The sequence below is a fragment of the Mustela lutreola genome, chromosome 13 (genome assembly GCF_030435805.1).
Source record: "Mustela lutreola isolate mMusLut2 chromosome 13, mMusLut2.pri, whole genome shotgun sequence".
In the NCBI taxonomy this organism is placed as follows: Eukaryota; Metazoa; Chordata; class Mammalia; order Carnivora; family Mustelidae; genus Mustela; species Mustela lutreola.
The window spans coordinates 11,075,416-11,091,432 of record NC_081302.1 but is presented as its reverse complement, the minus strand read 5'-3'; the positions used below and the strand labels follow the sequence as shown (position 1 = coordinate 11,091,432).

Below are 16,017 nucleotides of genomic sequence, written 5' to 3'. Positions count from 1 at the left end.
TTGTCTTGCGGACTACCTCTTTTCTCTGGTGCTAGATGGGGGCCTGTCTCCGAGTGAACACCACGATGCCATTTCACTTTTGAACTATTGTTTCTGAGTTATGCCATGTGGCCAAAAGGAGCGAGAAGGGGGTTGTTTCCAGGCTCATAAGACAAACGAGTTGCCTTTTCATTGAAATCCCCCCGCGATCCTTGAAAACGGAGTTTAAATGTCACCTCCGCCTTTCTAATGGGCACAGGGCTGGAGGCGACCCTTCAAAGCGCCCGGGTGATAAACGACCCTTATTAAATATAGCGGGGACCGCTGGGAAAGTCCCGCGCCCGGGCCAGCACGTGGAAGAGCGCCCCTCGCTGGAGGGCCCCGGAGAGGCCCGGCCTCCCCTGCAGCCCGCGAGGCCCCCCGTGGCCGGCCGGGACCCGGCTCCGGCTCGGGTTGGGGGGTGGGGGGAGCCCGGGTGAGGGGGGCCAGTTGTAAGACAACTTCTTATCTGCCGCCCCCAACACGCCCGTGCGCCCCCATCCCCAAGAGGCTCGGCGTGAAAGCTCGGTGCGTTTCCCCCTGACTTCTTTTTGTCCGTTGCCGAGTGGCGTCTGCAAGTCTGAGCTGCAAAGTTACTGATTTGCAGGCTGCATGTTAAGGCAGCCCATGTAAGTAATTTCTCCGGGCACCCCAGCAAAGGAGAACAAATCGCTGACAAAGGCGAGCGCTTTCGATTCAGCGGCGTCGTTAAGGCAACCCCGAAGTATTCCTCCTATAATAAGTTCCACTTCAAAGGGTTTCTCATTCAGCGGTGACTGCTTCGCACTTTTATTAAGTCCGGGCTTTTTCACTCGGAGGAATCATCTGTTTGGTTATTTTTCATCGTGTTTATTTTTCACCATTCACACAGTACTTGTATTAAATAAACAAAGAACAATCGCTCTGCAAATAAAAGTACTTAGGTGGGGAGAGAAGGAAGAGGAACTGGAGCCCGGGCGCCCCTGGCTCGGTCCCCGCCTCTGAGCGCACCCACCCCACCCCCACCCGCCCGCTGTCGTCCTCTCCTCGGTCTCCCTCTCCCCTTTCTCGCCGGCTAGGAGGATCCAGGGCAGATCGGAACAACAAGTGGGTGAAAGACCCATGGTATTAGGGGTCGTGCGTCTCCGATTAGACGGGCAGCGTTATATGTAATACAGATATTTCCGACGAGGTGAAAATTGAGCGCGCTAAGTTGGCATGGAAGTACAGGTCACTGCAAACTGTATCTTAATAGAGTGTCTCGAATCGCTGTCGAGCCTCTGCCAGCGAGTCCCCTGGCCCAGCCCATTGCCATAGCAATCCTGACGCTCCTGTGGGTGTACCAGAAAAGCAGTAGTTTGAATTTCAAAGAACATGCCTTTGAACTTCTCCCTGCCTGATTAGGCACTTGTGCCCTGTGTGAATGTGTGTGCCCGGGGAGTGTTTGGGTGTGGGCGTGGGGGGGTGCTGTCTGTGAGTTCTCGTTCGCGCAGGGAAAGTGCTGGGCTGGAGACCCCAGTGCAGAGTTACCTTGGGTCTCCGTAGCCATCCCTCCAACTCGGGAGGCTGGGTTTTCCTGGCCTTGTGTCCGTTTTGGTAGATGGTGGGTAGCCTGATGTGAGGGGCTGACAGTATTGGTAAGTGTCTGGATTGTTTGTTTCTCTTGTATTCAGCTTCCTTTCCTCTCTGACTTAGATGATCACTGGAGGAACCAGTTTATCCTCCCCCTCGGCCCCCAGTCCTATTTCCTAACCAAACTGGGCTAAAAAAATAGTTCAGAGGGAACATCTCTCTCCCATTTCATAGGGAAAGAGATGACAGACCGATAGATTAGAAGCTGGTAGGTAGGTAGGCAGAAGGAACCACTATGATCTCAAATAACTTCCCCCAAATGCAAGATTTAGTAAATGACCAGGTTGCAGTACAGACCGGTAGGCTGATAGCTGGGCCTCACTTTCAAGGACTTCGGGCCTCCTCTCCTGTCCGGGGTGCGATCCCTCTTGTGTGGCCATCTCCAAACTCCTTGAAAGAATAGAATTCCCACCCTCAAGCTATTTCTCCGTGATTTAGATTTTTGGAGCAGGAGTTTTACCAAAGAAAATCCTGGATGGGGAAAAGATATATCTCCCCTATAAATAGCCACATACTGGAAGATTCTCCTAGCCTGGAAAACAAAAGGTAGATGATTTAAAATGTTTGTGAGGGCCACAAGGGCAACGTTTTGCCGAGGAGAGATGAAGTCTTTGATGATAGCCAACGTAGTGTCAATAGTGGCTTTCTTTGAGACATATTCAGATGGGAACGTCTTGCTTGCCAATTGCCATAGAAATCTTAACACACCATGAAGATTGTCCAAGCGCCAAGCCTTCCGTTCTGGACTAAATTACTTTGAAGTGGCGCGGGACGGGCAGTGGTCAATTTTAACTCTATAGACTGGACAGAGAACTCTGGGAGTGGGAGATTGTGCGTTTTAAAGCAGAAAATAAGAAGGGGAAACTTGTTTTATACACTCTATACAAGGTTCTGCTCATTGTCAGGTATCTTTTATCTTTTATATTTCCCATGAATGATTCATGTCTTGGTGGCTTTGTGTCACCCCTTTCACGAGAAACTTCATTAGAGAGCTATAAGTTTTCCCATTGATTGGGGCCCTTAGCCAGGAGTGTTTTTCACTTCGTGCACTGGTTATCGTCATCTGGCTTAAAACAACTCATTGCAACGTGTTTCACCTTCACTACATCGGGCAAAGCTGACTTTCAAAAACCACCATAACCTTATGGAGAACTGCTTATGGACGTGACTACCAATTGTTCTTTTCTTTTTTAAAACTAGGTGCCTTTTATCAGTTTTGTACCAGCTAAGTGAAAAAAAAAAAAAAAAAAAAACCAAGCCCACAATCAAATCAGCCCTGTTCGTGTGGGTATGTGGATAGCCAATTACAGGAGTTCAAGCCACTGGGATATTTTGTGGCCATGAGTCTAATTTCTAGCTACCACCTGCCTCAAAATGCTGAGCTAGGCTTCCCAGATCAGCTCCACTTGCAAATAAACCTGTCGAACTGGAAGCCGCCCCCCCCAACCCCCGCCCCCCATTACCTGATGGTGAGAGGCATTTGATGCCCACCATTCATACAGCCTGTTAAACTCCACACCTATCCCAGCTCCTGAGTTTACCTTCTTTGTGTCTGGAAGCCTCTCCCTGTCCCTGCCTCTTTTCTTCATTCTTTTTACCTTTTTACTTCTGAGGCTAGACACCAAAGAAATGCTCAGATTCACTTCTCAGGTTTTCAGTGATTAGGATCACTCAGGATATTATTAACCAATGAGTGCAGTAACCCCTAAGATTTATGCTGGTGTTACATGCAACTTACTCGGCTTAGTCTTCATAAATACACTGCATTTTCTAGATTAGATTGTAAAGTAAACCAAGCTATAAAAATGTTATCGAGCTCAGGAGAACCCACTGTCCTCTGGTTAGCAACCTGTTCTGTTTGTACGAGAATGGCAGAAGCACGCCATTAGGTAAAACATAAACAAGACATAGGAAGAATACCTTTATTAAATTTTTAACTTCATAATCATTCTTGCTTTCTTTCTAGTGGAGGTACACATTTTTAAGTTTTCATTTTCGGTGTATTGGGAACCAATAAATCTGTGGCAGAGCGACCCTAGGCATGGCAAAATACATAAAATACATATTCCTTTGTTTCATAATAAATAAACCTGTAGCATAATAAAGAATAGTGCAAACTACCATTGAAAAAGTTGTATAAATAAAACAACTCATTATAAATCAGGAATATTTTGTTCTAATAAGTTTACGATACATAAATTATCCCCCCGAAGTCCATATCTACTTTGTCTATTTGAAAGAGCTCTGAAAGTGGGTATATGAAAAGCAAATAAACTTTAAAAATGTAGAATTATTTTATATTCAAGTTTTATGGTCTTTTTCTTTATAAAGGAGGGTCTGCATGTTTCATAGTCACTGTAACAATCTGAAGACAACATTGAAAGGCTTTCAAAGTGACAGCACCATGCACTGTACTAGTAATATAATATATCTATAAACTATATATAATCTCGTCAACACAATGCAAAAAAGACATGCAGGAAGAGTCCTGGTTTTCACATTACGTTGTTCATTCAAGTAAGCTTAAAAATATATTTCCCCATTTTCTTTCCTTTTTTCTTCTTTTTTTTTCCTTAAATAAACCGTGGGTCATAAACGACAATCTTTCACCAAAATGTATAATATAATTCTTTGGTGTGCTTTGAACTCTTCCAGGAAAAAAACAAAGGATGATGTCTGAAAATAAATTAATTCAACTGTACAAATAATAGTGTTCACACACGTTATTAACAATGACAAGACTGCATCAACCACTCACAGCACACAAAACAAATTTCTACAAACCCTGGGGAGGGGGTGTCTTCAGGGTCTCTGAGGATAAATTAGTGCTCTTTAGTATAGTTGTATGATGTTTATGATGGGCTAGATTTTGCACGAGATGTGTTGCACGGACTGCAAATAAATTGACTAAGAGTTATTGTCCTAGGTCCTTGACCTTTTTTATCCTTGCTTGACAGCTCTGGCAAAGGTCACACATTCATCAGTGTTTGGTGGTAACTATAAACCTTTTAAAAAATTTTAATATGTACAGCAACTCCCTCCCCTCTTTTAATGTAAATCGTACACTTCACACACTGTCGTTTTCAACTGGGATCCAGTTCCGTGCGCTCGGTGCTCAGGTGGAGGGAAAAAAATGCACAAAAATGCAGTTTCGGGCATTGAAAAATAAATACTTTTTAAAAGGTTGATACAACAGTATAAAAGAGGGCTTGGCCTGTTTTAAAAACATCAGCTTTCCCTAAAATAGGCATGTTGCCGACATCACACCTCCTTAGACTTATTTGCCTGTTAATTTTGGCAATCCCAAACACTTAACCAAGACTTATTTTTTTATTACATGAGAAGTTTGGACCCAATCAAGAGGCAGCATCTGAGATTTCAGATTTTAAAAAAAAGAAAAAAAAACCCACAGAGAAAAAGGAGAGCACTTGAATTTCTTCTATTTCACAAAAAATCACAGTTGCACAGTTGTCTACTGCAGCAGCGCTTCTCTCCACTTTTGCTGGAACAATCACAGTAGCACAGTCAATGGAGACATGTTAAGTCTGCTGCATCTTTTTCTCTTTCCGTCACACAGGCAGGGTACTGGGGAAACAATCCTGTATAAAAATAGTGCGTTAAGAGGAGATCGTAAGAAAAGAGTGGGAATTTCAAATGACAACTATTCGAACTTAAAGGGTTTTTACAAATAGTTTTGGACACAGGTACAGTCTGAGATCTGTTGGTGATGCAGCAAGTGTGTGGCTTACAATCAAGAGGCCTTTTTAGACTTAGGGCCCAAGGAGGAGGCAGAGAGGCTCCAAAGCAGCCCAGGTTGTGGTGGTAAAGGCATTCTCGAGGCACTGCGGGAAATGCAGAGGGCCTTGTTGCTCTGTGCAGTTCTGACTTCATGCTTTTTCTCACTCCTTCCAAAGTCTACGGATATTGCATTGGCAGTGTGGATCTCGATTAACCCTTGGTACATCTTGCTCCTAGCCCTGTCCCCCTGCAACGTACAAGTCCGGTTCGATTGTTTTTTTTTATTTGTTTGTTTTCTAAGAAGAAGAAAGAAAAAGCCCAAATATCTTAATTAAATTAATTAAATGTACAAACACCATAGGGTTTCAAACGGAATAAATAGGGCTAATTAGACCCGGTGGCAAGTCTGAGTCAAGGGTTTGTCTCAGGCTCGGCATTGTCTCAGGTTAGGATACGGTCCAAGGACTCCCACTTATGACTTATTATTATTATCACGAGTAAATTCTAACGTATGGTCCGCGCAGCCTCAGAGTTCCCATACATCTCCTCGTCTTCAGACTCCGAGGTGCTTCCATTGCTGGAAGGTGTATGAAGGTGACTGGGGGCTCCGCTGGCCTGGCAAACATACCACTCATTGAGGTTGGTCACCTGAGGGGACAGAGTGCTAGAGCGACTCCGGGTTGTGTCCAGCACAGGGGACAAGGGGGCACCCACTGGAGTCCCCACTGAGGAGTAACCAAGGGCTCCTGGAGAAGGCGGGGGGGACTTGCAGTGAATCTTCATGTGTTTCCTCAGAGAGCTGGGGTGAGTGTAGGACTTGTCACAGCCCCGGATCTTGCAGTAGTAGGGCTTGTCGCTGGTGTGGACGTGGGAATGTTTCTTGCGATCGCTGCTGTTGGCAAACTTCCTGTCACAGCCATCAAATTCACATTTGAAAGGCTTTTCCCCTGCAACAAAACATAGGGAAGGTCAACAGTTGCTTTTCAGAGACCCCTCACTTGAGAGAGAAATCTTGGAGCGGAAATCTGGAGGCATTTTCCCATTCTCTTGAAGGCCAACTCCCCAGCCTGGTTTCCATTCCTAATCCCTATGTTCCAGAAGGCAGCAGGGTAGGGATCCTTCAGGGATGGGCCTGGAGGCTCTCCCTGGACCTGGGCTTGTGAGAGGCTGGATGTCAATCCCCGCAGCACCACAGGGTTGGGGGTCGGGAGTAGGGGGGTGGGCACTGGAGGGGGTAAGGGTAACATGGGTACAGCGAAGTCTAGGAGGCAACATGGAAACCAACCAGGACCCCAGTATCCAGGTTCTCACTGCCCTCAGGGTCTGTTCCTGCAAAAATACAAGCAGATCCCCTGTCAAGATAAATGCTGATAAAATGATTCTTCCAAAAGCCACAGCTTGGGGAAAGAATACAAGAAAAAGAGAAGGAAAGTAAGCAAGTCCACTAAATTAAAAGTGAAGTGAGGGGGGGGTGCCATAAAATTATAATAATGGCATTTTGTTTCAGAGCGGCCCCAGGGTTCCCCTGATGGGAAAAGAAATGAAATAAAAAAGCCAAATCCCGTTCTCTTCAGAAACAAAGGCACCTGTGAAACACACAATCCCATCGCTTGATTTTTTGGAAGCCTGGCTGTGTGGAGACTAGGCCCACCGCCTCGCCTCGCCTCTTCATTCTACCACCACCGTCCCTCCCAGCTGGCAGGGCAATTAAGAGCCTGAGGAAGGGGATCTCAGCAAACATTAGCAAGGCCCTCAAGGCCCCACCAGAACCAAGCCCACACCTGACGTTCCAGGGAAACAGATGCTGACAGCTTCCTACCTTACTGAACAGTCAGAAAAGGGACTATTTACCAGTCTTTGGCCCATGGCCCCTTGAAACTGCTCTAACCACCTCAGGGACGCCATGCCTTTAAGCACAAGGCCCCTAGTGCAGGAAGTGGAAATCCTCAATAAGACAATGCTTAATGGAAACCCAGCCATATATGCAGGCATTCAAGAGCAAGAAAGGAAGATAGTGAACAGTACGGATTTTCCCTCTCACCTAAGCATCTACGAACTTGATGGACTCGAGTCAAGACTGAACAAGCCATCTCAGACACATTATTGTTCAATAACACTTCAATAATATTGTTTGTTCAATAATATTTACATGATTTTAAAAATAAAGTTGAATTTCTCTACGTTCTAGCAGCTATTCTGCTGGTTCACGAGGTCCGGCTTTTTCCTTAGTTTGGGATAATATATATATATTTTTTAAAAAACAAACAACTATTAAAAGCTGAATGTATATAAATTTTTGTGAATTTTCTTATACAAATATTTTAATGCAGTGTGGTTTTCGTTTTTGTTTTGTTTTGTTTTAATTTCAGCAATGCTAACTGCTTTGATGCCAGAGCATATTATTAATAGGACTGGAAGTATTCATATGGCTGGAATATAACTTATCCCACCTGGAAATACTGTCTAAACATGAAATTAGGTTATTATTTAAACATACGGGTGGCATGGATCTACAGGGGAAAAACACAACGTAACACAATCATCCCAACCTTCTCAGCAGATGACCTGCAATGCCAACAAAAAAATGTTAAATCACTTTTTATCAAAACATGTTATCTGTCCTGATTTCTGTGTTCTACTTTTAAAAACTGAAGATAATATTAACTTAAAGGGGCATAATTTACAAAATTATAATCGGCCTTTCTTCAATACGTAGGCCTAAGCGGCTTTACTCATCCTTTGGAAACGGGCAGTGTCGTCTGGAGTTCTCCCGCTTCGGTGCTCCCTGCGTGTCCCGGGTCGGGAAGAGAGCGCACCGCTTCCCCACCCGCCGCCTCGCACTGCCCACGCACTGCCCACGACACAGAGAAGCAATTAGGCCCGGCGAAGGGAGATGTGGGATGAGGGGCGGGGGAGTGGGAAAGGAGGGATGAAGGAGGTAGAGGAAGAAAGCAGGGGAGGGTAGTAAAGGTGATAGGACCGCCTGTCTTCCAGGCGGCCTAAGAGGGGCACTGAGCAAATTCTAGCTAACTGGGGAGGGCGAGAGACCCCAGTGTTTACATTTCAGATTCTGACCGAGGGGTCAATCAGAATTTAACCACTTGCAGAATTCGAGAGAGTAAGGGCCGTGCATGAGCTCCTCTCCTGCCTACCCGTTCCCTGTCCCGGAGGGAACTCGAGTCCGGCCCGATGGAAGGTTATAAACCGAGCTGGGGGCACGTGGGTCAGGAAATGAGCCTTCGGGAGCGGCCGGGGAATCACTCCCTTTGCTTCGTTTGTTCCGGGATCCGGGACAACCCCCAAACGCGAGAGCGCCGTGGTAGGGATGGGGGGTCCCCCGATGGTCCCCCTGCCGCACACAAGGCGCCTGGGCGAGGCGGCCCGTGGACCCGACGCTGGCATCGCTCCCCGCGCCCCGGGCGAGAACCACGCGGCCCCCGGCAGCCGGGCGGGAACCGCAACCCTGCGCACGCCGCGGAACCAGAAGGCAGCTCGGGCCTGGGCCCCCCAGCACCCGGGATCTCCGCCCCGCCGTGCGCGCGCCCCTTTCCCCGGGGGCCGCGGTCCGAGGGAGCGGGGAGCCGGGCACCCCCCAGTTCCTTGCTCCACGCGTGCGGAAACGGCCCCCGCTCCGGCCGCAGCCGACGAAAGCCCCCCCCCCCCCGACCCCGCCTCTCTCCGAGGCCTGCAAAGGCGGGAAGGGCCCCGAGACGCAGGCCGCAGGCTCTGCTCTCGGGGGCCCACTGGGGCCGGGGCTGAGGGCAGCTCCACCTCCTGCGCCCCGCGTGCCCCCTTTAGGGTCCTGGAACCCTGTCCCGGGGGCAAGGGCTGGGCGTAGGGGCAAACCGCTAAGAGGGTTAGGGACCTTTTACAAAAGCCTCTAGGGAAGTTTTTCCTTTTGGAAAACTCCTTAGGGCGGACCCATCCCGATTCGAAAAATGGGAATGGGTCGTAGACTTCCTGGGAAGACTTACTCCGGCCCCTCGTCGGTCCACGTGAGGCCTGCCAGGTGCTGGCAGACAGGAGCCCGGCCCCGGCCCCGGGCCACCCCGACCCGGCTCCCCCCGCAGATCCGCCTGGCGCCCCGGATGCCCTCGGCCCCGGCCGCCAGCCGGGCGCTGGGCCCACGCGCGGCGGCTGCTTCCTTGCCGCCCAGCGCCGATAAATCAGCTAAGTAATTACTGAACGTAAACTCCAGTTACTTAAGTGTCCTCCGAGGGGTAATATCGTCTGTCCCTATAAATCCCGACCGCTCGCGCTCATCAGCGCTTCCGCCCAACGCGCTCGTGCGTTCGACGGGGACACACGACCCACAGGAAACACCCACCCGCCCCGCCGCAGCCGCCTTCACGGGGTGGGGGTGGGGGTGGGGGTGGGGGGGGCAGGACTGGGGCTTGGATGCGAGGGGTCGCCACAGCGCCGGGGGTTTGCCCCCAAGTTCCTCCGCGGGGCCAATGCCCGCAAGAGACTAGCTCTCACCCTGTCCTCCTCCAACTAGAACCTTTTCTGGAAGGACAGAGAGAATTTCTCCAGCACCTTCTAGGGCACGTGTGAGTGTGTGACAGAGCTGTGTGATGCTGCGAGTGTAAGCATGGGTGCATGCGAAGGCGTGTAACTGAGAAAGTGCGTGAGGGTGTACGTGGAGGAGTGTGCCAGCATGTGGGTGTCCAGCCACGAGGCAGAGGTGGGTGGTATGAGACACGGGTGTGTGAAGTGGTTTGGGGGCGGTGTGGGGTGTGTGACTGTGGGGGGGAGGTGGGGGGGCAGGGGCGCATTCCTTTGGCCTTGTGCACCACGCCCCGGAGGGACGGGACCCCTCCCCTCCTGTTAGAGCCGCCTCGAGCTAGGCCTAGAGGCCTCAGTACTGGAGTAAATCCCACGTGCCCCCTCGCACGCCCGCTCTCCGGAGCACGGCGACCGCAAGGGGTCCGCCACCGAGTCGGGAGGCGGGAAGAGCTACCGGGGCGGCTCCGGCCCCCCTGCCCCATCGCCCTCCCCAGGTTCCCGGGGCCGGGCGAATAGGGGCTGCCGACCGTCCTGGGCGCCTTCCTGCTCCGACTGCTGCTGCTTCCGATCCGGGGCGGCGGCGGCGGCGGCTGGAGCGCGTTGCCGGTCCCGGCCGAGGGGCTGCGGACGCGCTGGAGACTCCACCGTGTGGGAACCCAGCGCGGGGCCTGTGTGTGCTATCGAATTACTTATTCGTAGAAAAAAAGGGGGGGAGAGAAAAAAAAGAAGTCACATGTCCGGGTTATACGTATGCGAAGAGAAGCAGCAGAAGGAGGGAAAATGAAGGCGAGCAGGAGGAGGAGGAGGAGGAAGAGAAGCAGCGGCGAAGCGGCGGCGGCACGGGAGGCGGCGGCGGCGGCGACGCGGCCGGGGACGGACACCCACCTGTATGAGTGCGCTTGTGGATCTTGAGGTTCTCGGAGCGCGCGAAGACCTTGCCGCAGCCCGGGAACGGGCAGGGAAAGGGCTTCTCGCCCGTGTGCACGCGGATGTGGTTGATGAGCTTGTATTTGGCCTTGAAGGGCTTGCCCTCGCGCGGACATTCCTCCCAGAAGCAGACGTGGTTGCTTTGCTCGGGGCCGCCCACGTGCTCCACCGTGACGTGGTTCACCAGCTCGTGCATGGTGCCGAAAGTTTTGGAGCAGGGCTTGGCGCCGCCGGCCGGGGGCGGTGGTGGCGGCGGCGGCGGCCCGGCCAGCTCGTCGGGGTCGATCCACTTGCAGATGAGCTCCTGCTTGATTGGCTGCCGCATGTAGCGCAGGAAGGCCCCGGCCGCCCCTGGGAGGTGGGGGTGGTGCTGGTGCGGGTGCTGCGCGGGCGCCGGCGGCGGAGGCGGCGGCGGCGGCGGCGGGGGCGGCGCGTGGTGCTGCAGGTGGGGTCCGGGCCCGGCCGCCGCGGCCGCTGCCGCTGCTGCCAGGTTCAGGTTTAAGTTCACCGCTCCGTAGCCGTGCAGGGCGGCGGCCGCAGCCGCCGCCACCGCCCCGTAGTGCGCGTCCCCGGAGCGCGGCGCGAAGGGCGGCTCGGTGCGGCCGTACAGCTCCGCCGCGGCGGCTGCTGCGGCCGCCGCCAGCCCCAGGCGCATCTGGCCGTTGAGCGGGTGCGTGTGGCCGCCGGGGGCTCCCGGAGCGTCGTGCAGCGCAGGAAAGAGCGCCGGGCCCCCGCCGCCGCTGCCGTCCGGGCCCGCGTAGGTGCCGCTGGCGGAGATGAACATGCCGGCCGAGTGGGGAGGCGGGGCCGAGTGCTGGGGGGAGCCGGTGCCAGACCGCTGCTCCCCTCCAAGCGGGACCCCGTGCATGGCCGCCGCGGGGGCCGTGGCGGAAAGGTCCCTCCGGAGGACGAAGTCCCTGCTGTGGCCTTTGCCGCTGCTGCCGCCGCCGCCACTGTCGGTGGTGGTGTAGCCCGAGAGGGCAGGAGGAGGGGGAGGGGGAGGAGGAGGGGGTGAAGGGGAGGGAGGAAGAGGAGGGGCTGGGGGCGGGGGCGCGGAGGGCTGCGCGCGGCTGCTGCCCCCGCCACCCGGGTAGGTGCCGACGCCGGGGTGCGCGACCGAGAGTGCGGCGCGGGCGGCGGCCGCGGGCCCCTCGGGCTGTGCCGGGAGCGCCTGGGAGGGAGGGCTGAGGCCGAGCGCGCTCGCCTGAGCCACGTGCTCGGGTCCGAGCGGAGTGATGGCCACGCCGGGGTCAGCGCTCAGGTCCCGAGGGCGGAGGTGCGTGGCTGTGGTGCGGAGGTGAGAGTGGGCGGGCGGGCTGGACAGCGCCGGGAAGCCTGTCATATTCTGAAGCGGCCTGGCCTGAGCCGTTGCCAAATCCGCTAATCTCAGCGCTGGCGGGTTCCTCTTGCTCAAGGGGGGCTCCATCAGAACCGCACAATCAGACCCATAGACCCTCACTGGGGGGACTTTTTTTTTCCCTCTGCCCACCTTCAAAAACATGTATATATTAGGCTCTCTTTAACTTCTTTGTCCTGGCCTCCTAACTCTGCTTATTCCTGTTCCCACTCTGTCCTCCAGCGATTGGCAGAGCGAACACCACATTTGAGCTGCACAGTGGGACCGAGATTTTGGAAATGGCACGGGTGGGATTGGAGGGAACAGCGTGATTGGCAGCAGCCCCGGCTGCCGGATTGGCTCCCATTCAGGCCTCGGGCCCAGCAGGGATCCGCCCCCGTGCTCGCAACCGCCTTCGCTTGCTCTAGGCGCCCCCTCCTCCCCTGCAGCCCTGCGTCCCCGCCTTCCAGGGGATGCCCAAGTTGCACTTGGAGAAAGTTTGCGCTGGGCCTGCGCGCGCAGCGCCCCGCGTTCCCATGACGTGCCTTTCGGAGAGCGTGCGCCGGCACGCGGCCGAAGGGTGCGGCGTGGGTAAGGGCTGGGGACCCCCCCACCCCGGGACAAAAGGCGGGAGGAGGAGAACCCCCAACTTCAAAAACCCCCGCCTCACCGCACGCAGCGTCTCCTCCAGCGTGCAAACACTTTCCACCTCCTCCGTTGGAGGAGCCCTGGGCTGCTCTCTGGAGGAGGAAGGTGAACAGAGTGTACCTGTCGTCGTACTTGTAGAGGGGATGCTAGAAACTTCTTATCTGGGAAGGACACCCACTCTGCCGAGCGCTCCCGTAGGGCGCAGCGACAGGCGACGAGATGAGGAAGGATATTAAAGTCCTATTGGTTGCAAAACTATTTAAGTGATTTGGCTCCGCGAGACTCCAGGTGAAGTCAAAATAAATCTTTCCCGAAAAGGAACCGTTTTACCTCGACTTTTTAGCTCATGCAGCCCTTTTCAGCGTGGTTCAAAGGAGTTGGCTCGAAGTGTAATCTCACTGCTCCTCGGTTCTAGATCTGCCACTTCCAATTAGATCTACGGGGGTGGGGGTGGGAGACCATCGGGCAGCGGTTCTAACTTTTGCCTCTCTGAGATACAGTGGCAGAGCAGGCCAAACGGCATCTCTCCAGAGGGAAGCAGCTAAGTAAACAATGTCCTTTACGCAGAATTTCTTTCCGGCCCAGAAAGCACTCCATATGTGTGCCTCAGTTTCATTGAAAGGACCACAAATTGAAATTGATACAGTAAAATGAATATTTTAAAATCAAGCAACACCTTTGCTATTTATTCAGCAATAGACTAACCCTAATAGAGTAGGCGAGTTGTCTTATTGGGAAAAATATATAAACTGGCTTTAAAAAAAAAAAAAAGGCAAGCCCCATCTTTTCCAAAGGATTTGTTATCACACCTCTTTAAAAAGAGAAATAGGTTCCTGCATCACTTTGCAGGGGGAGGGTGGAGAAATATGGCACCTCCAAACTTTAGGGTTGTTGCTGCCCAAAAGTGTCACTTCAGTTCTTGAAAAAAAAAAAAAAAAAAGCATCTTAAAATTTTGTGATGTTCCAAGATGTTCAAACATTACAGTCAGGGGTTTTAATTTTTATTGTGTTGCCCTGCATAAAATTATTTGTAAAAAAGTGATAATGACTAAAACGTGATTTTCCCCCCTGCTTTGGGGATACAAAAAAACAAGTTACCAGCTTAATTCGTTTGCAGTCCAAGTAAAAATAGACTGCATAAAGCCGTCATCTTTATGTTCCTGGGAAATGGTCCTGGGAAGTGGTAAGAAATATTTTCAAAAGAACTGATTTGATAGCCCCACTTGTATCGGTCTGAGCAATGTTCAACAGGGAACTTCCCTGTGAGCCTTGGGAGTGTCATTCCTCTTATAAAACCGACAAGCAAACAAAGAAAATACTACAGTCAAATTTCAAATAGGTTTTTTTCTCTAAGGCTCCATGAAGCTCAAATACGGGCAAATAAGAAAAGCGTGAGTGCAAACACAACGGAAAAAAAATTAATAAACAACAGCGACAAAATCCGCATCTGTATTTGGAGAGGATGAGTCCTTTTACAATTTTCCTCTCAAAGATTTAAAATGTCTCAAGCCAACCAGGCAAAAGTAGCAAGGGCTGCCTTCTCTATGGATGGTTTCTGGGAAAGCATCATATCTGGATTTGTCACCAGTGTCTTCATCCTCTCTTAAGAACATTTCAAAGGAGTTTCCCCTTATTTGAATTCCTTGGCAACCATCATCACTACTTCCATAACAGCTTTGCATTCAATCCTGCAGGTTATAAGTAAAAAACAAACTAAATAATGAACGAATAAATAAAGAAGAAAATAAATATAACCCACCTTTTAATATGGATTGTTGAGCATTTTTATTGTGCAATAAAATGGGTACCTCCACCCCCTTCAAAATAGCTTTTCCTCAAAATTATAACTGCTTTGTTTTATTGAATTGCTGAAATTTAATGGTTTAATGGGTGAAGGCATGAAGGAAAAGGCTGTAAAAATGTGAATAATGGTGCAGCAGAGCCGTGCGGAATCTGGAACCCGCCTCCTTGTACAACTCTTGTTAAACACAGTGTGATATGTATCTGTCATCGATTTAATATGTCTTAATTCAAATACAGCTCCCAGATCAATTTCTTTTTATGGAAGCCTTAAAAAAAGAAAAGACTTTCTTAGGAAATCATAGAGATTTGGGTGGCGATTGGAAAGAGGGAGATTTACAAAGTGAGTTTAATGAATATTTGCAAATTTATGGCCAAACCCAGACTCTAAAAAGATAATTGACTCAGGTAAATCGACTTGAGATGCTAATTCTTAAAAGAAAGAACTGGGAGCAAAATTTCAATCAACACCAATAAGGAGCCAATAAACTGCCTGCCAATTAAACCTGAGAATAGGCCTAGCTAGATGGTCACCAGGAAGGCTCGCAGTGGATTTCCGGGATTGCCTTTCTTTATAAAAGAGCTTTTTATTTTGTAGACGCGCTTTTTGTTATTGTGATGACCCGCCTGACCCCAGGTGCGCCGTTTCTTTTTCAAGCCATTTGGGAGCCAAATCAAACCCCCTTAACATCCCGAGTTTCTAAGGACCCAATAACTGTGTCGCACTTCCTAAATAAACACCAGCAATTTCCAGGGCATTGAAGAAAATAATAATAATGGTTTAAAAAAAAAAAAAAAGGCAGCAGAGTGTAGAAGTCGTTACGCCAGTTCCCATCTGTGGTTGGAGCCCCGTGTTTCCGCGGTGGCGCGGGTTGTCAGGGCCGACCCTAGAACTCGTGCCCTTGTCCGTTTTTGCGGCGGAGGTACTGGTGTGGGGGCAGAACGTGGCAGTCTCTGGAAATGCCCTTTCTGGGGTCAACAGGTGCTCTTGGGGAGCATCGATTTTCAGACTTCCCTGTTGCACCCGGAATCCCAGGCTCCTTGCAGAGCCAAACAAAGGCAGGAGGAGGCCGAGGAGGTACCGTAAACGCCGAGCTGGCCCGAACCCGGCGGCCCCGCCGCGCCCAGCTGCCTTGAGGCAATAGGACCCGGTCCCGGGGATGCCGGGGCTGGCGCTTCTGGCTTCCCGCTGCGCAGGGCTGGTGGTGACCGAGGCCCCCCGGAGCCCTCCGTTCCTCGCTGAGCACAGCCAAGTTTCCTTGTGATGGGTGTGGGCGATTAATAAACTCTAAGGGAAGTGAATTGGACATTTCCTGGCTTTTGAGCCTTTGTCTGATTGTTTCTGCCGGCGGAGGGAGGGGGTGAGCCGGGGCCGGTGAGGTGGACCAGAAAGGATCTGGGGGACCCACTGAGCTGCTTTTTATTGCCCTTGA

At 51.5% G+C, this 16,017-nt stretch overlaps 1 protein-coding gene across 2 annotated transcripts; it reads right to left on the bottom strand.

Moving 5' to 3' along the window:
• Window positions 1-3,537: 3,537 nt before the first annotated feature.
• On the bottom strand, window positions 3,538-12,390 carry ZIC5 (Zic family member 5). Of its 2 annotated transcripts, none has more exons than XM_059144518.1 (2): window positions 10,759-12,390; window positions 3,538-6,314 (listed from the first exon to the last, which is right to left on the bottom strand). In XM_059144518.1, the coding sequence occupies exons 1-2, from the start codon at window positions 12,299-12,301 to the stop codon at window positions 5,872-5,874; spliced, it is 1,986 nt and encodes a 661-aa protein (XP_059000501.1). In that variant the 5' UTR covers window positions 12,302-12,390; the 3' UTR covers window positions 3,538-5,871. The 2 variants fall into 2 exon arrangements, with proteins under 2 accessions (XP_059000501.1, XP_059000502.1); XM_059144519.1 differs by lacking the exon at window positions 3,538-6,314 and adding an exon at window positions 10,468-10,561.
• Window positions 12,391-16,017: the final 3,627 nt, after the last annotated feature.